General features: G+C 37.9%; 1 protein-coding gene across 6 annotated transcripts in view; it reads left to right on the forward strand.

Moving 5' to 3' along the window:
* Positions 1-24,082, forward strand: part of NR5A2 (nuclear receptor subfamily 5 group A member 2) — a 182,029-nt gene that overhangs the window by 22,144 nt on the left and 135,803 nt on the right. For all 6 annotated transcript variants that reach the window (XM_036754292.1, XM_036754294.1, XM_036754293.1 and 3 more), the window contains one exon: positions 923-1,572. In XM_036754292.1, coding sequence (XP_036610187.1) covers positions 923-1,572 — 650 coding nt within the window. The remainder of the gene's footprint in view (positions 1-922; positions 1,573-24,082) is intronic.

Below are 24,082 nucleotides of genomic sequence, written 5' to 3' on the forward strand. Positions count from 1 at the left end.
ACCTTGGACAAGTAACTTAACCCCTCTGGCCTTTACTTTCTTTATCTGTAAAGTGAAAGGTAAGGCTAGATGATCTCTAAGATATCTTTCAGCTCCACATCTAAGACCCTGAGATCCTATGACTCAGGGATCTCTAAGGTCCTTTTCAAGGTCAGCAGTGCTATGACTCTCCCTATATAGACCACAATGGAAAATGTCCCTATGACAAAACCCAGCAAAATGGTACTTCTAAGACAGTTATTGAACTAAATTTGTTTTCACTATTTCTAATGCTAATAACATCAAAATGTTCCAAATTGCCTCTCATTCTCTCTTGGAAATGATGACAGATTCTCTTCAAAGAGAGCTGAAAATTATTTCCGCAAAGTAGCAAGTCCCCAACACTTTTCTCATGAAATGACAATGATGATTCTGTAAGGAAACGATGTCCTACTGAAAATAATCATAGTTTAAGCAAGGAGTGTGTCACTGAATAAGTTATTTTTTAAAAACTTCTATGCAATTTGGGTCTATGAACAAAGTCCCAAGTCAACATGGCATTCTAGCCCAGAAACACTAACATTCATTCCTAATAAAAGAGTCAAAGAGCAATACAGAAAGTCTTTTTTATTTAGTGACAGGTATGAAGTACTCCCCATACCCCAAGTCCACTGAAGGGTTAATATAGCCCAACATGTCCAAAATATTTTTCTGATGACAAAACACATTTGCAGGAAAGAATTCATAAATAAAAAAGACATGACTTTTTTGGAATACTGCGGCTATTGTGATGAAAACAACCACACAAAAAAACAGTTTTGGTCAATTTCCAACATTTCCGAACAGTGTTTTTTGAACTGAAGAATGCTATTGGTTTGCACTTTATTTATACTCTTACTTCCTTCTTTCTTTTCTTTCTTTTTTTTTTTTTTTTGACCAACAGCCGTAAGGGCTGACCGAATGCGAGGGGGAAGAAATAAGTTTGGACCAATGTACAAGAGAGACAGGGCCCTGAAGCAACAGAAAAAAGCTCTTATCCGAGCCAATGGACTTAAACTGGAAGCCATGACTCAGGTGATCCAAGCAATGCCCACTGACCTGACAATATCCTCTGCCATCCAGAACATCCACTCTGTTTCAAAAGGCCTACCTCTGAACCATACTGCCTTGCCTCCTACAGACTATGACCGAAGTCCCTTTGTAACCTCTCCCATTAGCATGACAATGCCACCCCATGGAAGCCTGCAAGGTTACCAAACCTATGGCCACTTTCCAAGTCGAGCTATCAAGTCTGAGTATCCTGATCCTTACACTAGTTCTCCAGAGTCTATAATGGGTTACTCATACATGGACAGTTGTTACCAGACAAGCTCGCCGGCAAGTATTCCACATCTGATCTTGGAACTTTTGAAATGTGAGCCAGATGAGCCACAAGTCCAAGCCAAAATTATGGCATACTTGCAGCAAGAGCAAGCCAACAGAAGCAAACATGAAAAGCTCAATACATTTGGGCTTATGTGCAAAATGGCCGACCAAACTCTCTTCTCCATTGTTGAGTGGGCCAGAAGTAGCATATTCTTCCGAGAACTCAAGGTAGGTCATAAGCTGTTATCAATTACTCCCTACAAGGAAAGGAATAACTGCTTTTGGCCGTAATAATAAGTTTCTGGCACTGATAATATGTTTTATATTTCTTCATATATGTTTTATAGAGTAAGAACCTATTGCAATAGTGACATAGGAGACAGAAATGATACCATTGTCATACAGCTTTCTAAGAGACTTTCATTGTATGCCACACTGGGGAAGAAGAATTGACCCAAGATATCTGCAGTAATAATGAACTGCATGATAATGGGTTTTTACTGTATGACTCAATTAAACTGTCATTGATTTATTACACTAAGCCAGTAGCATCAATGCCAGAAAGTCTATGGGATCTATTCTATCATTTATCAAAAGAAATAATGTATGTGAAGTGCTTTGAAAACCTTTCAGTCTATATAGATGTCAGCTATTAACGTTATTATTACTCCTCTCTTGAAATGTGGCATGTATTTCTTAGTTTCTTCATAAGCTTGCTTTTAACCTTAAAAAAAAAGACCAACACCTTGAGGCAATTGTATTTACATTCCAAAGAATGCAAAACATACCACTTGTCAGTTGTGTCTAATTGGTATTTACTACATGTTTACCTAGATGTTTGGTTAGTAAAGTGTTTGCTCGGGGAGCAGATTCCAGTGATATGTTTATAGTCATTGGATGACATTTTACCATTTTACCCATGTGAGAATGGGTAAAATGCCCAGTGCTAGTCTATTTGATTCAGGTTTTAGTCTTTTAATGGATTGCTGTATCGTAAATGTTTAATTGCTTGTGTTATTTGCTTACCTAAGGATCTTTATTTGACTACATAATTGCACTTTTAATTGTACCTTACTTCGAAACACTAGACTGGAAAAAATATGGGTAGGTTACTGATGAGAAGGTGGTCCAAAAGGTGCTACTGAGGTTGCAGTTGAAGTGGACAGTAATCTAAAAACCCAGAAAACTCTATTTCTCTGTCTTTTAATGTCCACTGAGGAAGGGCAGTAATCTCTACGCACTCGGGTCACTACACATCTTGTGACATTCAGAAGATGTTTTAAATCTTTTCCGTAGACGAGAGAAGTCATTAAATATCCACTAAGTGCCTACTGCATGCCAGGCACTGTGTTCAGCTCTGGGAATATAAAGAAAGGGAAAAGACAGTCCCTACTCTCAAAGAACTCAATGAGAAGAAAAATCCTTATCCTGCTCAGCTTCTGATGTTAGTGGTAACCAAGAGTTAAAATCACCTTTGTGAACTAGACACTATGGAGGAGCTTAGGCCAAAGGGAAATGATGCTTTCCATAGAAGCTCTTTCACCTGGGTCTTAGTTTCCTTAGAAGCTTGGACTAGACCAGGGGTTCTTAGCCTGAGGATAAAGTATTTGCCCACTTTCCCACTGAGGCTTCCTCATGTGTATTCTTCACTGTAACCCTCACTGTTCTGGGGAACTATTGAAAAATGTTGATGGGCAGACAAGGTTTGCAAAGTGGTAATAAGAACTCTGTAGGAGGAAACTGATTTGGATTTAGAGACAGGCGTGACTTTAGAAATCAATTAGTTCAATTCTTTCATTTCTACAGTTAGGGAAACTGAAATCAAAGAGGACTCAATTTCCCCAGAATGTATGTTCCTGGAGGGCAGAGACTATTTCAGGTTTTTTTTTATCTTTGTATCATCAGTGCCCGGCATATTGATCTGAACAATAGTGAGGACTTAATCAATGTTTCTTAATTTCGGTAAGTGATTTACCAAAGGACATATAAGAAACAAACGGCAAAGCCAGTATTTAAACAAAAGTCTTCATTTGCCGAATCCAGTGCTCCTTCCCATAGACCATACATAAGATCTCTGACTCTTATGGGCATGATGCCATTAACTAGCATTACTTCAATTTTAATAAAATCCATGGGTATCTACTGTAGGTGAAAGATGAAATCCTCCCTCCTGAAATCACTTATATTCAAAAGTGACTGGCAGGCACACAAGATTTGTAGAGGACAAAATATACTTTGTGCCCTTCAACTCCAAAAAGACAAGTGTCGGCCACTGAAGAAATCTCCAGGCTACCAATAATATCTCAATCATCTAATAATAGTATTACTAGTATCAGTGAGAGAGATTTTCCCAGGGTTCCCAGGGCACTCAAAGTCTGCCACTTTGGAGTAAGTGATCAGAACAGTTCAGAAAACTGCAATGAATCTTTGGGAAAATCAAGGTACCATTCAGAGAGGATGAATTACTAACTGGTATCCAGGGCCATTGAAAAACCTTATGAAGCATCAAAACATACTATCCTGGAAATAGTTGATTTTCTGAAACAACGGTTCTAAAACCTTGGCCTGAGGTCCTATGGGTGTTCCTGATATCCTTTTTTGGGGGGGAGGGGGACTCAAGATCAAAACTATTTTCACAATAATACTAAAATGTTTTAATTTCTAGTATGGTAAAGATAGGAAGGAAGGAAGGAAGGAAAAGATAGATAGTTGGATAGATGGACAGATAAATTGATAGATAGATAATCAATATAAACAAAAGATCTTCAGTTGGAGGGGGATCTTCAATAATTTTTAAGAGGGTAAAAGTTATTTTTTGTATACTACCTTATATATACCATGACAGATTGTTAACCCATGATGCTACATTTAGGATGCATGAATTCATATATATCTTCCATTCCCTCCTAAAAAGAAATAGGGGTGGATACAAAAAAAAATAGAAAATGTACAAAGAATAGAGAACAGTAAAAAGGCACCAGGCTGGACAATAGTGAGCTTTTTAAAAATTTGCTTTAACCACAGTCTTACAAATGATTTGTGAGATGGCATCTTCTGGCTAGTATTAGTTCCTTCTAGTCATTTAGAAGCAATGCATGTCACATAGTGGCCTAAATGGAAGGTAAATACAAGACCTCCCACTGTGAAGAAAAACTTAATAAATAAGCTTCTAATTGTTTCTCCTCAACTTTGGGCAAGGGCAATTCTCTTAGGTAAGAAAATAAGAATAGAAGGTCTAGAGCATCTGATGAATACAGGGTGAACATCTAGAGACTAGATATCCTAAAAGGATGATGATTAAGATGATGATAATAATAATGATGGTGATGATGACATTAACAACAGCAACATAAGCTTTTCTTTATACAAAGAATGGAACTAGGGGACTAAACCACACGACTCACCATTATATACAGCTTGGTTTTTTTAAGTACATATTACATTTTTTAGATAGTTTCAACAATGACTCCTTCTGAACTTCTTGATCCCTTCTCTGTATTTTTTGAATATTTCATCGACACTCCTTTCTCTTTTTAAAGAAAAATCACTCTGTGATTCTTCCCCATTTCCTCCCAAAATTCCCCTGCCACTACAGAAAGCCCTCTTTTATAACAATAAGTATACTCAAACAAAACAAAGCCACACATTTGTTTCATTCTGAACCTTTAAACGGTCACTGCTCTGCCAAGAAGTGGAAAGAATGATTCACCATCAGTCCTCCAGAGCCATGATTGGGCATGGCATTGATCTGAGTCCTTAAGTCTTTCACCATTTGTTTGTAAGATTTTTTTCAGTTATGTATCAACATATGGTCATCATGTAAACTGATCTTCTGGTCCTAATCATTTCACTCTGCATCAGTTCATAAAAATCTGATTTTTCTTAATTCGTGCATCATTAGCACAATTATATTCCATTACATGCATATCCCATTATTTGGTCAGCCATTCCCCAGCTAATGGACATTCCCTTTGTTTTTACTTTTTGTTTAAACAAAAAAAATACGGCTGTAAATAATTCTTGTCCATATAGGACTTTTCCCTCTTTCATTTATCCCTTTAGAGTATATTCCTGATAGTGGTATCACTGAGTCAAAGTGATGCACAGCCCTAAGAGGATTCCAAGGATGGAGATGTAAAGCCCTTCCTAAGATAAATGACCCTGACCCAGTGAATCTAAAGTGATTTTGCCACAAATTCTTAACTAGCTTTTCTGTGGGGGAAAATGGATTTTTCAAGTTACTTTAAAAGTTTATAGGAACTTGGCAACTTCCAAAGTCAAATCAAAGCAGTTTCTATATGTAGCCCTCTCTAAAGCAGAGAAGTTGGGTTTTTTTATAGGAGAAGCTTCATTTTCCTGTAATCAATCTCCAAAGCTGTCTCCAGACAGACTTTAGTAAGCTTAAAAACTATTTCTGATACCTTTCTTCGTACCTCAGTGATAAAAACTCACAATTCCCATGATATTTTACAGTTTACAAATGGTTTTCCTCATAACAGCCCTGTGAAGTAGGCATTGTAAACATTACTAACATCCCTTGATAGATGAGGATGGTGACATGAAGAGCATCTAAGTGTACCCATTGTCAAAGGACTGGTATTTGGGCGAATACAAGTGGGACTTACAACCAGGCTTTCTGACTCTAAATTCAGTAATCTTGCTATTCTGTCTATACCATACTACCTCACCACTCTGAAAGCCTATGGAATCTGACCCAATCTAAGCTTGATTCTTAAGTAAACTTGTTTTGACATTCCTTTCTTAAAAAGTGTGATAAGGAGGGCATGTACATAATATCCAAGTCCGTGAGCTGATTCTGCTAGACTTTTCCTTTCATCCATTATGAAACTGGCCCTTGAAACTGATTTCTAACCACAGGTTTCTTACCAATTCATTTTGTACTCTACAGTTAATCCTGAATGATACCCCCAAAGTGCCACTCACACACAAACACACACACACACACACACACACACGTGCGTGCGCGCGTGCGCACACACGCACACACGCACCACGCACATACATACACCTACCTAGATTTTTATTTCCCTAATTGCAAAATAAAGTATTCCAATAAGGAGGTTGAAAGAAGAAAAAGAATTTGAAAAAACACTTTTAAAGTCAGGACTAATATTATTTCTGAATGCAGATTAAATTTCTCAGAATCATAGACTAGCGGAGTTGTAGGGGGCCATCTCTGGAGGAGAAAGTGAGGCTGGTGAATTTGCACAGGTCTGCCTCACTTAAATCCAATTCACTTGCAAGTCAAGACATTACCCTCCCGATATCATTGGTCCTCTTCAAGAATGAAGGGCAAACAACAACAAAAACCAAAGCAGAGTAGTAAGAGTCCTTAGTGGCCATCTAGTTTAACATACCAAAATAAAACTCTCATCTATAGCACGTCTGATAAACGGTGTTCTAGCCTTTGCTTCAAGTCTTTCAGTGAAGGGGCATCAGCTACCTCCTCAGATACCTTCAGGTACTTTCTCCTATATCAGGGAGAGAAGGAAGAGTTTTACTTGTTTGTTTTTTGTGATTGTTTTTTGTTTTTCTCCACTTTGATGTAGAGAGGAGGTTGTCAGGATAGGGAGAGCTGGAATAATTGACCCTGAAAATTAATATCACTCACTCATATGTACTAAAGTGACCATTTCTATTAGCCTTTCCTTGTCCATAGTGTGCTGAACAAACCAGTTCTTCAAATCAGTCGTTTGAATGGAATATGGTCTATTCTAAAAAAGGCAACTCAAAATTCCTAATCCACATTGATTTCTTCTGTTCTGTGAATAACCAATATGTATTTAAAGTTTTTGCAAGTTAAAAATCTGTATTTGAAATTTGTTTGTTTTAGTCATTTGACAACTTTAGCCAAGATACCATAAACCACAAAAAGAGTCATAGATTCATAGCTCCAGGGTTTAAAGGAAGCTCAAAGGTCATTGGGTCCAACCTCCTCATTTTACAGATGAGGATTCAGAGGCCTAGTAAAAGTTCATGACTTGCCCAAGATCACACAAATCACACACACCTTTAGAAGAATTTGAACTGAGGCCCTCTGATTCCAGGGTCTGTCATCCTTTCACTCTACCACATGGGTAATCTTATGCTTTCTTTAAAAGAAAAAGTTTGATGCTCTTAAATAATAATAGTTCAGAGTTTCATAGCCCTTTGGAATTTACAAAGAATTTTCCTCCCAACAGCCCAGTGAAATAGGTGAGGTAAATGTTTTCATTCAAATGAGGAACCTGAAAGTCAGAGATGTTTCATTCATTGTATTTATTTCTCCATTGTCTTTACTGGATAGATTTCTGAGGATCTGGGAACTTGGATGGGAAAAATAATATACTTTGATTTTTGAATTCTTTTTCATCCCATTTGTATTATTTTCCGTATTTAAAAACATTCAGAGAAAACATTCACCGTGACACCGAAAGGGTGAGAGCTTCTGGCCTCAACAATGCCTAACATATAGTAGGCGCTTAATATATACACATTGATGGGCATTTAATAAATCCTTGTTGATCGAGTGGTTGCTTAAGTGATTTTTCCAAAGTTACATGGCTTGTATCAGAGTGAGTAATATCCTTTGACGTGATTCTGACAGCTATCTCTTCTGCTACATGAGGGCCATGCAGTAGTTAACTTTCAAAAGTAGTCAACTAGCAATATACAGAAAACTTGATTTAAAAAAAAATAACTCTGGTTTACAGATTCTGAAGTTCACCTCCATCAGATTCAATAGCACAACATGAGACCATATCTGCTAACTATCCATGTGAACATATCCTGCATGAGAATCCAGGATATTTGGTGGGAGTGTTTGCCATTAGCAGCCTAACCTCCCACTGTGTTTGCTTGTTCACGTTGTGAGATGCTTCCTGTTCCTATTAATCTCTTCATTATCTCCTGGAAATGTGGTGAGCATAGTGGCTACACCCTGGGCTGGGGTAAAAAGACTCAGGACCAGCAAAGCTGCCTCTTACTAAGGCTGCTCTGCTCTCCTCTCCTGGGCTTGAGAAGGAACAGCCCACACCAGGAGTGCAGTACTTGGGGTGTAGAAGGCCAACCAGAGGGTGGCGAGAATGTGGCCCCGGGCCATCTGTGGGTAACCTTACAGACAAAGGTCAGCCTGCCACTGTCCATACCTGAGGCTGAATATGCACACAGATACGAACCAGTCAGAGCCATCTTGCCAGCATTACAAGGTCTCTAACTAATTGGTTACCTATCGGTGACTAGTTTGTACTGGTCTGTTCATTCTCCTGTTCACAGCTAGTTAGTAACTAGCTCAAACTTCTGAACCAATTTAGGAGGAGAGCTCAGGCTGAAAGGGGAAACAAAACTGGAATTAATCCACCCCAGGGGCTAGGGTGAGATAGACGAGTGCAGGGATATCCCATCGTCCTCAAACAGAGATTGGTTTCAATCCTGGATTGATCACAGAGGGAGAGAACATCAGACTTGGAGTGGGGTAGAGGCAGATCCATATTCTGCCTCTGACACTATGAGCCTAAGTAAATCACTTAAACTGTCTGGGGCCTCAGTTTCCTTATATATATAAAATATGGGGCTGAATTTGAAAACCTCTAAGTTCTTCCTTCCAAGTATAAATCTATTGTAATTCCCATGGTCTATCCCTGACTATAGTTAGGGCAATGGACTCTGTTGATTAAAATACCAACATCAGAGGAGACAGTAATGAGGGAAGCTTCTTTGAACTGTTGGATCGTAGGAGAAAGACTTTACAGGGAGTTCTAGGCCACACAAAAAGCAGGCTAAGTAGCATTCATATTGCATCTTAAGATTTGCAAAGGGCTTTACAAATATCTTATTTTACCCTCACAACACTTTCTATTATTATCATCCCCATTTAACAGATGTGGAAACTGAAGCAGAGAGAAGACAAGGAACTTGTCCAAGGTCATATAGCTTCTCTGTCTCCTTGGTTGGATTTGAACTCAGGTCTTCTTGACCTATCCCCCTAAGCTGTCTCAATAAATCACTTCCCAGAAGTTTAATCTGGACACCATCAATAGTAATGGCTACACCATCTCTGCTCTTCTCCTGAGGCAGCTAGGTGGGCCTAGTATCATTATAACCTGACTTCAAACCCAGCCTTAAATACTCACTAGCTTAGTGGTCCTGGGCAAGTCACTTAACCTCTATTTACCTCAGCTTCCTCAAACTGTAAAATGTGGATGATAACAGCACCTACCTCCCGGGGTTGTTGTGAGAATCAAATAAGGTAATATTTGTAAAAAGTACTAAGGATAATGTTTGACACATAGTAGGCAACCCCCAAATAACATAATGAGGATTATAAGACCATCAGACTAAAGCTAGACTGAACCATGGATATCACCTAGATTTAGTCTCTCATTTTTATAGATGTGAAAACACACAAGTGAAAAGATTGCCTCAAGTCACACAGGTATTAAATACTAGAGCCCAGAATCAAACTCAAGTCCCCCACCTCCAGATCTTCCATGCCTTAATGGTTCAATTCAGCTGCCAGAAATTTTGTTTTAGGGGTAGGTGTAACCCTAGTTACCAAAGGTTGTGGGATGGAAACAGCTCTTGCCACCCCGCCTCCACCTGCCTGCTGAAAAAGACAAACAACCTGCAGCTTTCCCTCCTGGGTAAAACTTGAACAAGGTTACTTGTTAGAGGTGGTGAGTTTTTAGGAGTAAAAACTACCCAAGTCTTCCTCCTGATTGTGCTCTACAACAGCTTTCAAAACCAGTCAATCAATAATGGGGTGGGGGGAATCCCAAATCTGTGACTCATATATGTGACATCCCTTAGCACACTTTAGAGGGACTTTGGCCTCTGAATGAAAAGGCAAAGCAGGACTTTTCTCTCTCTTTTTTTTCTTTCTTTTTGTTTAAGCCAGTATAAGTAAAGAATGACTGTTCTCACCAGCTTAAGAAGTTGATCATATAGGTCTATGGGGCTCAAAATCCATTTGCACAATGGCTCCAGAGATTGGGCATTTAAGCCTGCTTCAAGCTAAAGCCATTTAAGTCTTTACCTGAGGACACCACCCATCCTGGAGAACAATGACACTATCACCTAACACAGATGATTTGTTCTATCTCAAGGCATCTTACTTAAGGTCTAATTTTCTACCTCTTCCTATGCCTTTAATTTTCTAGGCTACAGATAGCAACAGCCACCACTACATTGCCAGTGCTGTTGATGGGTTCTTGAACAATGCATCATGGCATTTTGCCACTTGATTTCTACTCACCCACCTATTATTTTTTTCTTCTCTAGACCTATGGTTTCCTGAGTGTAGGGAGCTCCCAGTGTGAAAATGCTCTCCACTCATACAGATCAACACCTCATCTACAATGTATAGTCTTAGAGAGTTCTCTGTAATATTGGCTCATAGCCCCAGAGCTAATAGGAACTAAAAATGTCACCCATCTAGTTCAACCCCCTTATTTGACAAATGAGGAAACTGAAGTCCAAAAAGTTTACTTTGCTTGCCCAAAATCTCAGAGTGTCTGTCATATGATTCCTCCAGAGTACTATTGCTCATGTCCAGATTAAGCTTTCTGGTTTCAAAGTGGAATTCAAACTCATGTCCAGTGACTCCAAATTCAATGTTCTTTCCGCTGAGTTGGTACTTTGTCTATAAAGTCACAACCTAGTATGTGTCAATGGCATGAATCTTCTTGACTCCCGAACTGACCTTCTATACTCCTGCCCAGCACTGGAGGTACCTTTTTCCTTTCCTTTTTCTCTTTCTCCTCCTTTCCTTTCTCTTGGCTTATTCCTGTTTCTTTTCTCCTTTCCCTTCCAACATCCATACACTTTTCTTTGTGTAAGTCATTGACATCTGGTTCAGGCTTTTTCGGGCTTTGAATTAAAATGAGGTTGAAGGGGGCCTGATGCTTCAGATGCTGAGAATGGCAATCTAATGGGTATTTCAGATTAGGAGGAGTGGGAAATAAAACAGAGTAGAAATCATTGTACATGTACTTAATTTTTAAATGCCGTTAGGTTTTATTTCTCTATTAGCATAATATGCCGATACTGGGCAGTGTGTACATCTACCTATAAATGGTCATTTTTTTAGTGGCAGCAATTTGAAGAGCGGGGATGGAGAAGGGAAGCAGATGGGCTGGGAAGAAGAGTGGAGAAAAAAGTGGTTTTGTTGAAGCAGATTTTTTTCTGTTTATATCAGTATGTGGTCTATGTAGCTTGAGCACAGAGAGAACTCCAAACTAAAACCGCTACCTCATGCCTTCTTTTTTTGCTCCAAACTGGTTATGGGAGCAAGTTTTCCATGGGATGTTGGATCTACAAACTCTAGTTCTAAAGGCAGACGTGACTCAACTCACCAATTCACTATTCCTCCAAAGTCCTCACTTTAATTTTCCCTCATAGTAGGATTTTGTTGTTCTTTTTAATTGCATTGATGTATTTTGATTTTATATCACTTTCATTTCCAAATATACCCTCTCCACCCCTTCCCTAGAGAGCCAACCTTTTTAACAAAGAGTAACAGGGGGAGAGGAGAGGCATTTCAGCAAAAATAACAAACACACTGAAAAATTCTGACACTATATGAAGTGTTCCGCATAGTCCCCTGCCTCTATGAGGGAGGGAGAGGAGTGCATTTCTCCCTTTCTTCTGCAGGGCCAAGTTTGATCATTACAATTAGACAGGAATCATTTTTTATTTTGTTTTGTTCTTTTCACTTACAATGCTGCAGGCACCGTGTAAATTGCTTTCCTGGTTCCACTTAGTTCACTTGTATCAGTTCGTGTACATTTTGCCAGGTTTCTCTGTAGTCGTCATATTCCATTACATTTATGTATCACAGTTAGTGTAGCCATTCCCCAGTTGATCATTGGGCATCTATTTTGTTTTCAGTTTCTATGTGGGATTATTTTAAAATGTCATGTTCTCAACCCGAGGGACCAAGTTACAGATGTTTCAGAAATCATGTGTAGACTAATAAAGACTGTTGAAAATTATCAGGGAGGTGAAAAATCAATCCTCTGCAATCAGGTTGTATGTCTTATCCTGGGAATGCATATTTCTTGCAGAAAAAAAACTTTAAAAATCATGTTATCTGGAATATTTGGTAATGTAGCTGAGATTGCTTAACAAGGAAGATTAACGTTTTGACCAAGGGCCAACACTGATTCTATAGGATTGCTCTTCCCTTACAGGACATATGATGGAATAGTTGGCCAATAGTGCTGAAGTCTCTCCTCCATTGTGCAATGAGAGTATGCAAGGGCAGAATTTAACCTCAATTAGTATCCTTAGCCCGGCAGTGTGATTTCTTTTTTTTCTTTCCCCTTCACTTAAAGAGGATGGATGTAAACAGTTTTCCATCATCCTCCTATGTTTAAGTATCTTCCAAAAAAATTCTTCTGTATCAAGACCACCTCCTGTGGATTGACTCTCACATTTCTAGATAGGTTGTTTACACAAATATTTTATCTGGGAGAGCAGTATTATTGTACCATTTAAATCAGAAACACATTTTTCATGTGAATGAAATAGATAGTAAGACACTCCACAAATGTTGGTTGAATTGGATTGAATTAAGATGCACAAGACTTAAAGGAGACAAAATCCTCAGTGGTAAAGGTTGTGCATATGTAGCCCACTGAACCATGAACCTAAAGTTGTTGGATCACGCATATTTCAGTTTCTCAAATTTTTTTCTCCAAAAACTGAGATTAAAAGCAGATCCCAACTCTTGACTTTGTTTTAAGCAGCACCAAGCAAACCAGAGACTTTTGAGAATGGGAAAGTACCTCAGAGGTCATATTGTCTGATTCTTTTATCTTAAAGATGAAATCTTGAACTGTGAAGTGATGTCAAAAGTCACAAGGCTAAGTAGTGGCAGAGCTATATCTAGAACCCAGGTCTCTAGTCTTTTCTAAATACCATGTTCCAAATATCCTGAACAGTCTTAAAAAGATGTATTAAATATCTTCTTACCTAACCCTTCATTGTTTTATATATGCTCACACACTTATTTGCTAGAAAACCAGTGGATACACAAACAGGATTTGGGTTCTAACTAACTTGCCAAAGCAGACTTCTTTGTGTATACATGCCATTTAAGTAACAGATTTGTAAATGCATATCCTGTTTTTAGATACCACTTCTCTGAAATGTTGGCTCATTCTAAGACCTCTTTTATTTTGACCATTGTATCCTGTCTCCTCTGAAATCACGCCCCCCTCCAAGTGAGTGAGAGCCTTTAGAACACACTTCTTGCCCTAACAGTCACTTTTTAATCCAAAGGTTATGGTGAAATTTACTTATTGCTTATTTTTTAAAAGATCCAAAAATTTAATAAATATTAAACTTCCTCTTGTAAAATAATAATTTAGATTACTGTTTGTGAGAAAACATTAGCAGCAGACTACTTCAAAAAGTTTTCCTTTGGGTGATGAAAAGCTGTTATATTATTTTGACTAACTAATCAAATGTAATTGGGTAGTTTGAAGGGCCTTAGATTTTCCTTCTGCAGTTATCAAAGCAGGAAATGTAACTTGGAGAGCTGATGAAAGGCATCTCTCACAGTATTCTTTCAATTATAGATCTTACGGCAAGAATAAAAGAACAGCTCGGCTGCTGAAAACATGGAGACTCAAGAGTCCCCTTAATGTTAACTATCATATTAGCTAGTTAACATACTATTATATATTTTAATTGATTTCTGCCTGAGAAGAGAGAGAAAAAATGTGCAGGGGCTGCTCTGTGTACGTGCAACTAGGGAAAAACATGGCAGTGCCATGATCTGTATGGATGCCCTGATGGTTAGAATAGGATCAAACATGTCAAATGCTTTTCCATGAAAATTCATAGTCCTGCTGTCCTGCTTTCAAAAAAGGGGACAGCCAGTTTTATTAAATTTGCACTGATACCATACAGTCACATATAAGAGTTCGTATATTGAGATGAGTTTTATTTCATATGAGCAAGAGTTGAAAGTTGAAAGAGACCTCAAAAGCCAGCCAGTCCAACTCCCACATTTTACAAATGTGGAAACTGAGGCCTACAGAGCTTTAATGATTTGCCCAAGGTCACAAATGTTGCAAGTGGCCGAGGAAGATTTGAACCCAGGACCTCTTACCCTGAACCCAACACTCTCTCCACAGCACCTCAAGTGAATAGCTGAAACTGGTTAAAAGATGTAGCAAACTCAATGAGGTCATTTCTTTCCAAAGAGAATTCTATTGGCCTCAGACAGCTTCCACAGATCCCACAGATCAAAACTTGAGGGTAGATAGGCAAGAGCAAAGAAGCATTGAATTAGTTGAACTTTAAAAACAGAGGAGGACATTACCACTGAAAATATTTTTTTTCATTTCACATGAGTAGGTGACTTCTTTCCCTAACAAAAGATTTTTGGAATATTGAGTCACCAGCTCCGTATAGGACCAGCCTGAGAGACTCTCCCCAACTCCAATCTTCTTTCAAGGCTAAAAAAGCCAAAATAGGTCCATTAATTATTCCCCCAAGGCCTTGCTTTGAAACCTGTAAATTATTTCCATTGCATCTCTCTATCATCTTGCAAGAATAAGAAGGAGAACATAATATCATAGCTTTTCAGCTGCAAGGGACTCCAGAGGCATCTAGTTCGACTCCTTCATTTAACAGAACAGGAAACTGAGGGCTGAAGAGATCCAATGACATTTACAGTGTTGCAGTGTTAGTGACAGAACTAGGATTCCAATTCAAGTCTAAATCTTTCTGTTGCGTGGTCTGTCCCTGTCCCTCCCCTGCATCCAGGGCTGTCTCCAGATGTCCTGATCCATATCTCGCCACTGGACCCAGATGGCTCAGAGGAGAAGGTAAGGCTGGTGACCTTGCACAGCCCTGCCTCACTTCAACCCAATTCACTTGAAAGTCATGCCATCACCTCCCTGATGCCATGGTCCTCTTCAAGAACAAAGGACAAAAATCAATATAGATATATATCTATGTAGAGATAATATATACATACATGTGAATATCTATCTATAGGTGTGTATGTATTGTACATACATGTATATATACATATACATGTGAGTATATGGATGTATATGTACACATGGTTATATATATATATATATATAGATGTGGATGTGGATGTGTGTCTATATATTGAAAGAGAAGATATAGATACATAGATCTATATAGATACACATGTATATCTATATAGATCTATACATATCTACATAGATAGATAGATAGATAGATAAATAGATAGATAGATATGGGACATTAATCTTTATTGCTTCTAGACCCCCATTACCCTACCACAACAATCTCATAAGATCATGGATCATGAAGCTGGACCTGAAAGGAACCTAAGAGTTCATTTAGTCCAAACTCTTCATTTTACATAAGAGAAAACCTCTAGGGAAGTTAAGTGACTTACCCAAAGGCTGTCAGATAGGGCAGTGGATAGAGCAACGAGCTTGGAATCAGGAAGACCTGATACTTACAAGCTATGTGACAGTGAGCAAGTCATTTAATCTCTGCCTCAGTATCCTCAAAAATGGAGATAATGGTAGCTCCCACCTTACAGCGTTGTTATGAAGATCAGCTGAGTTAGAAGACATTTGCAAAGCACTTAGCTCAGTGCCTGGTACATAGTAGGCACTTGGTAAATGCTTGTGTTTTCCTTTTCCTTCACAAGGTCAAATAGGTAGCAAATGTAAGAGGAAAGGTTTTAGGTCCTCTGATACTACAGCCAATATTATTTCCATTGTGTGAAAGGACATTAGATTAGTGTGACAGGATTTGATGTCCACTGACTAGTGATGCATGCATACACCTTGTTGTCTTCTGTGTATTAAAAATCACTTTGACTTTTACAATTATTTTTGCAGTTAGGGAAGCTTCTTTCTAGCTCCCTTGCCGATGCCAATGTCTATCCGAAGCACATTTAATTCTATTAGACCTTACCTTTCTTCCTTCTAAGATCACCAAGAGTCAAGGGAAACTGAGAATAGGAATTGACAGGTATTTTAAAGTGTAGCCTGGTAAGGATTTAACTCTATACCACTAGAATTGATTAAAAGTGGCACTAATGTACAGCAATGGTCAGTTCATTTTAATTTGCTCAAAATAGGTTTTCGTTGAATGTAATGTTGAACACAATATCCAGATTACAGACTAGTAGACTAAGTTAATCATTTCCCCACAGGCCAGATTTAACATTTTTGGCATCAAACTCGAAGAAGCTTTTCCCCAAGCTCCTAATTAAGTGTGACTCAATTTACCTCTGTATTTCTTCTTTCTCTGAACTAGAAAGATCCCCTCTGATGGGATCCAGCTAGGTCTGTTTCTGTCTACCTTCCATGATGAAAGTTCCAATTTAAGCATCAAACTACTGGACAGAAGGAGTTACACCTTCCCCTTAAATCCAGATAATGTCCATGAATTCACATAGTTCAATGAAAGAATCATCAAATCAAAAACTATTAAAGCATTATCAAAAGGCAATGTGGGTGTAATGGAATACACCTCCAATATACGTTCTGTGGCTTACCTATGCGATCTGGGGCTTTAGTGGGCTCATCTGTAAAGTAAGAGTGTTGGACCAGATGACCTCTAAGGACCCTGCCAGCTCTAAATCAATGATACTATGACCTGTTATCAAAATTATGACCTCACCTCATAACAGTCTTAATGTACGCTACATTGTTAAAAAGATGTGGAGTTTCTCTAAGGAAATAGTATAAAACTATAGGAAAAGTTTCAATGCCTCTTCCCCTCATTGAAATTTTATTATGATATGCCCAACTTGGTTCATGCATGGGGAATGTTGGCTAAATGAACATTGAATGTCTGGTTGCCTTCCATCCATTCATACCATTCTGAATTTCAAAATCTGTTTTAAAAATCTCTTAAATAACCACTTTGAGGTAGGCTTTAAAACATTATCTCTAATTAGGAGACAACTCCATGCACATGTCTTTTAAGAGGTCATCTATAAACTGAACTCCAACTGGATTCAATGGCAGGCTCTAGAGATGGCTGAAGGAGTCCGACAGCCTTAGAAAACTATTACTCATTCCACAAACCAGGGAAAAGGCTTCCTGGAAAGTTAAATATTCAGCACTTTGCTCTGATTTCAAGTTATGGTGAACAAATACAACCCGTTTTCCAGTTACTTTCTCTTAGGAAGAAGTGGATTCAATAAGAATTGGGCAGGAGGTCAAAGGAGAAATCAAATACACATTCCGTTTTCATGGGGAATCTGAATTTGGGGTAAAATTTTCTTTTTTCTAGCACTTTCAAAACAAAGACTTGAAGGAGGGAGGTAATGGAAGGAGATCATGGACATGAAGGTGCCTTAAGGCTAAACAGAATAGTAGAACGAATGAATAAATGAATAACATTTATTAATTTTTCACTATGTGCCAGAAATTGTTTTCAGTTTGGAGATACAACTTTTTTAAAAAGTCCCTGACCTCAAGGATCTTACTTTCTGATGGGGGCAGACAACACATATGGGGAAAGGCAGTTTTATTTGAGGGAGATAAAAAGGGGGAGAAGGAAGAGGAAGATACTCCATGGCAGGCAGATAGCTTGTGTAGATGACTGGATGGGATATGAAATTGAAGCATTGTGCCACTTTAAAACAACTATATTACTCTCTAGTTAAGATGATCAATCATAAGACTGAAGTAAAAGCCCCTGAATACACACACACATACACACACACACACACTGTTAAGCGACAAGTTTTTGAGTTTTTTTGAGGATATACTCTGACTAATTCTTTATTAATGGGGAAGGAAAAGTTTCATCTTGGACACATAGTTGCTCAAATTAAAATGAGTAGGGGTGGGAGACCTAAGAAATTCTCCAAATAGCTATTGGCACCAGCAGCAGCAACTTTTCAAAAGGAGTTGAGAGTCACATTTCAGTTTTCCAATATGACTTACAAGATCATAGGAATTTGAGTTTAAAAGGACCTTAGAATCTAAATCCCTCATTTTACAGTGAAAGAAACTGAGGGCAAGAGGGATTAAATGATTTGCCCAAGGTCAGACCATAGCAGAGCAATTATTGAAACCTAGGTGTTCTTATTCCAAATCCAATGTTCTTTCTACTAGAACAAAATATTGCATTTTTGGCTTTCCATTTAAAGTGCATTTCGAGGTTCCATGAAACTAACTTTCTAAAAGGAATTGTCTAGTATTGTTATCATTATCATTACAATTATTTCAGTTTTGTTCATCCTTTTCATGGTACAAGGTGAGGACAGGAAGATTCTCAAATCTACCCACCTTGGCAACTGGATTTATTCTATAATTAATCCAAATTAAGGAGCCAGTGAGGAATTAGAAATCAGGCATACAAATTCCTTCCCTTAGGAGAAGGACATTTTAGTTTCTGATTCTAATTTCTAATGAATTCACTGAATTTATTAAATACACCTGGTATGATGCAATAGATTTTAAGAATGGGGATTTGTGTTCAAATCCCAGCCCTACTGGTTGCTATTTGTCTGACCTAGAGTAAGTCACTTAATCTTCCCATGCCTTCACTTCCTCATCTGTAAAAAGATGTATTAGATGATCTCAAAGGTCTCTCCGAGTAAGAATTGTATAATCCTAATGAAGAACAGTGCTTTGTACATAGTAGGCATTTAATAAATGCTTTAATCAATCAGCAAGTCATTCAAGTATGCCTCCTCTAAAGTTTGCTCTCCTTACCTAAAATCTCAAAACTCTTCTAGTTCATGCTGTCTTCCCACCCCTAGATCCCAATATTTTAGGGGGCTTAGCGAGGTTCAGAAATTGAGAGGAAATATATGTTCAAATACATTTTGTCATTGTTGGAAAGAAAGTAGACAGCTAAACTTAAATCTGACCTGAAATTGGACCAAAATATACAGAGTGAAAAAAAAAAAACCTTAAAGCCTAAGGAATTTTCAAATAAAATATCAATAGAAAAAGTAATTTTTTTAAATCTTCAGAAAAGGAGGAGTATATCCACAGAATGATGTTCACACAATTTTGGTCATCTATTCATCATGGCTTTGAGCCTTGCCCCACTTCATTTTATGAGGTAGAGAATATATAATATGCCAAGAATCAGCTTATATCTCTTGCAGCCCAAATGCAGTATTTCCCAAAGGTTTTAGGAATAAGGAACATTTAGCTTTAACTTTATTAAAACAAAACATTAAGCAAAACCTAATATAGTAGCATTTAAAACGACAACTGTGACCAAAATCCATTGTTCCATTAAATTTGAGTGTGAGGCAGATCCAGTAGTTAAATTATCCTATATTGAGAAATGGTGGATAAATGGTCACATAATTATTCCCACTTTTGCTGAATCTCCTAGCTCGATCAGTTTTAAGATCAGAGTAGCAAAAAAAAATTTTGTTAAAAGAGCTTTGGGGATTGAATGTTCTAATTAATTGGTGCTCATCCACTAATTGTTTCTCTAAGTAGACCATATTTCTGATTTTTAAAAAATCTAATTACTTCCATTCTAGTAGGTCTTAAGCTTGTACAGTAGGTAACATTAATGAAAACAGATCTGATATTCAGAGAGTCTAGCGGAATGAGCACTGCCTACATTATGGCCCACTTCACTGCCCAAAGACTTAGCCTATCATAACACTTTTTCAGATAATTCTTTTCTATACGCTGTCCTAAAAATAACAAGTCTTTAAAAGATACCCCAAGCTACCAGTGGTTTGCATTGACAATAAAGGGTCTTGTACTACATTGCACAGGGGGCAGGATAACTGTTCAAGTAGGCAGAAGCATATGAAGTTTTGTCAACATTAGATATGATGCACAAATTGATTTACGATGGATTTGTCTTTCTTCTAAAGGAAAAGCAAAAAAAAAAACGGATATGTCCTAACCCACTCAAAGACCAACAGGAACAGCAATATAAGGCAATGTAGAATTTGGTTCCTCAATCTCCAGTTCCTCTTCATTTGGGAAATCCCCACTGACTTCAAAGGGAACTCCCAGGTCAGGCCACTGAAGAGCCTCTCCAGAATTACAGAGCTGGAAGGAAGCTCAGACAGAGGCTGGTTAGTCCAAACCAACTCTCCCTCCCCCAGAAGTATTTCATCTTTAACATTTCCTTTAAGCCCCTAATACATACAGTATTTCTTCTCTGACCCCAAATATCTCAATGTATAGGCAACTAAATGCCTTTTCTATTTTACTAATTTGACCATAGTCTGTCAGCCATAATATAGGTGGGCAAAATGGCCCATGGATTTAACAACAGCTTTGCTTTAAGGTCGGAAGGCAAAACTGATCCGTGTAACTTTGAAATGAATGAATTGTCGTTCAGTCCTAACGATTCTTCTTTAATGAAACATAGTAAGGTAAATGTTAGAGTAACACTTTATACCTAGCTTTCATTTTATATTTGGAAGGAAAACAAAAGATCAATTCCCCACTGAAATCTGTTTTTAGTTCATCCGGAAACAGGAGTAAAATATTTTATTGAATCTAAATATAGGCTTTCAGGTATTAAAAGAAATGCTATTTGCAACTAATTTGTTTCTAAATAAAATCTTGGATGAACATTTTTAATTACCAAAAAAGTTAAGGTAACAATAAACACAGGAAATATACATGAATCAAGTGTTCAGAGAGTCAGCCTTCTTTTAAGACTATAAATATCCCCCCAGCTATGGCACTATTATTAGAGAGTATGAACAAAGGAAGGTATCCAGAAATAGAAGGGGGAGGGAGGGAGAAAGCATCTTGGTGAGCTTGATATTCCACGGCATAGGAAACATTTCTAACAAGCTCATGACTTTGGAGGGTTAATTGGTTTTTCAAAGGACATTTCCACACTGCGCGTTTGCCAAGAAAATTCTTTCCCTGCCATGTTTGTTAAATTGGCAGGCTGATATTTCCTCTGAGTGACACAAGATGTGATGAAGAATTTTATCTTCACTTCCTTGCTAAAATCAGCACTGAATACTAGCCCTTCTTTGTGAACTTACTCGATCGCTATCAGATAGTATTTATGAATATTAATTCAAGAACTGTCGTACATCTATATTTATACACGTAAACACATTCATGGGAAGTGGCATGGTGTAGCAGGAAGGACATTGGACTGGTAGTCAGGAGACATGGGTTCTAGCTCCGATGTGACTAATAACTAGGTAGGTGACCATGGACAAATCTCTGTGCCTTTTTTAAAATGACATTCCACGCTGCCTACTTTATGGGGTCATGGCAAGAATGGAATAAAAACGCAAATGTGAAAGTTCTTTGAAAATGGTACTGTCTGCATCATATCCAAGATGTCAAAAGCTCATCTCCTTCTTCTACTTGACCAGACTTCCCACACTCTTTATTATCTAATATAAAACCCTTTATTGTCAACGCAAACAAACTGTAGCTGGAGGTATCCTTTAAAGACTTGTTGTTTTTAGGACAATATATATATAAAAGAATTGTCTGAAAAAATGTCTAAAACATTATGTAAATTAAAGCATCATTATTAAATAAGAAAATATCAGTTATCTTTATATGATTTCTATTTTGCCCAATGGAATTGTTGATTTAGAAAGATCTGCGACCTCTCTGTTGATCACATCTTAATATAAAAAAATAATTATATATGTTGCACTGGATTATAACTAAGGCAAAATGACAAGGACTCTGCCCCAGGATATAGAAATTCAGAGACTCTAGCAGCACTTGGATTTGTACAGCTTAGAAATAGCTAAATTTGGTGCCTAGTTAGCAAGAACAATAACTTAAAATAGGAAGTCACCAGGTGGTATGCTTCTGCTCCCACCAGGGCCACCCCCCAGATGAGCTCCTCTGTACCTTCCCTCTACCTCTTATAGCATCCTCTTCAAAAGTGGATTCACAGTGTCCTGACATCTTTGTCTCCTCACCAGAGGGTAGAATTCTGGGATATCTCCTCTTCACACACTGCAATTTCTCATGGCTCTAAAGTTATTAATAGTTGCTTTTATAATAAATAGTTACCTGGGAACTGATTACTCTTTGAGCGATGTTAGTTATTATTGGCATGAACCAAACTTGCGTAAAAAAAAGACTTTGAATTATATCCCCAAATATTTATCTCTTTTTGAGTGTAGTAACGATCAGCTGGATCGTTATGAGAAAATATTTTGCATTTTTTCAAAATTTTATAATATGGTGATGCTACATTTTGAAACAAGGAGAATATTATATTGAATTCAAGGAAATAGAAATCACTAAACCACACATTGAATATATCTTTTTCTCTTGTTGGAGAAAATGAGTTAAATTCCACAACTTAAAGAAGACAAGAAATTACCCTCCTTCCTTCATACAGACAGTGTAGGTCCATCATTTCTTTCTTCCGCCCAACTTCAGAAATACATGCATGTCAAAAATCAGCATTTCATTTAATGTCCCATAGAATCCCATCCAACAAACATGTATTAAATGCCTACAATAGTAAGGCACTCTGCTAGACATCGAGGTGACAAAACCAAAATATAAACCAGTCCCAGACCTCAAGGGGTCTACATGCTATTGGGGAATCCAACATGCCAATAGCTGAATGTATACATGATAAGGTGAGGAGTAGGAAATGCTTTTCATAGAAGATCATTCCTAACATTGAGCCTTGTAGGAAGCTAAAGATTTTAAGAGGCATGTGGGCATTCTGGACATGGAGGACTGTCCCTGCAAAGGCATGGAGGCAGGAGATGGAATTCTGAGTTCTGGGACATCAGTTATCATGTAGTATGCAAAAGAAAATGATATGCAATAAGCCTGGAAAGATGTGTTCTTCTATTACCTTTAGAATAGCGCTTTTAAAACTCTATGGTGTTTAAATGTTCTTTTCACATTATCTATTTGTTCTCCACTCATTATTTCCATTAACAGTAAGTGTTCCATTTTTAGCAGCAAAAATGAAAGGTGACATGATTTGTCTTTCTCCTTGCTTGGATAGCAAACAAATTTTGTCAGTTGTTTTTCAGTCACGTCCAATTCTGTGATCCCATTTGGGGTTTTCTTGGCAAAGACACTGGAGTGGTTTGCCATTGCCTTTGCCAGTTCATTTTACAGATAAGGAAACTGAGGAAAACAGGGTTAAGTAGCTTGCCCAAGATCACACAGCTCCTAAGTGTCTGAGGTTGGATTTGGAACTCAGGAAGATTAGTGTTCTTCACTTCAGGGCTGGCATTCTACTGAACCACCTAGGGTTTCCCAAATGAATGATTTTTATGTCCATCGTTACCTATTTCAACTATCTTGCTCACAGAAAAGGCTTAAAATATATTAGAAATTTATCCTACCGATTTTCAGGCCAATTTTGATGTTCTGCAAGTTTAAATACCCATAGGTCGATCTTCTGGTTTCTCCATTCGTTTCCAACCTATATACTTCTCTTATAAAAAATCTTTCCCTTAATTAATTTTCCTGGCCAAGGGTGAAGACTCAGTCAGGAGTCAGCCTTCTGCACCATTCAATCCATCAATCAACAAGGATTTAAGAACCACCAGTTAGGAACACCTCAGTGACAGTGTGTGGGAAGATTAAAAACAAAATCAAACAAAAACTTCATACATAAAAGCCTTTCAAGTTTCATTTGATTTTTTTAAAGTAACAATAGCATTTGTTCACCATCCTTGCCAGAAATCTCTTTGATATATTGTTCTCTGTGTCTCACACAAGAGACCTACACACTGGATCAGAACTTAATGCAGTACCTGGCACACAGCTGGCACTTAATTAATGCATGTTGATTG

This window comes from Trichosurus vulpecula, chromosome 4 (assembly GCF_011100635.1).
Source record: "Trichosurus vulpecula isolate mTriVul1 chromosome 4, mTriVul1.pri, whole genome shotgun sequence".
In the NCBI taxonomy this organism is placed as follows: Eukaryota; Metazoa; Chordata; class Mammalia; order Diprotodontia; family Phalangeridae; genus Trichosurus; species Trichosurus vulpecula.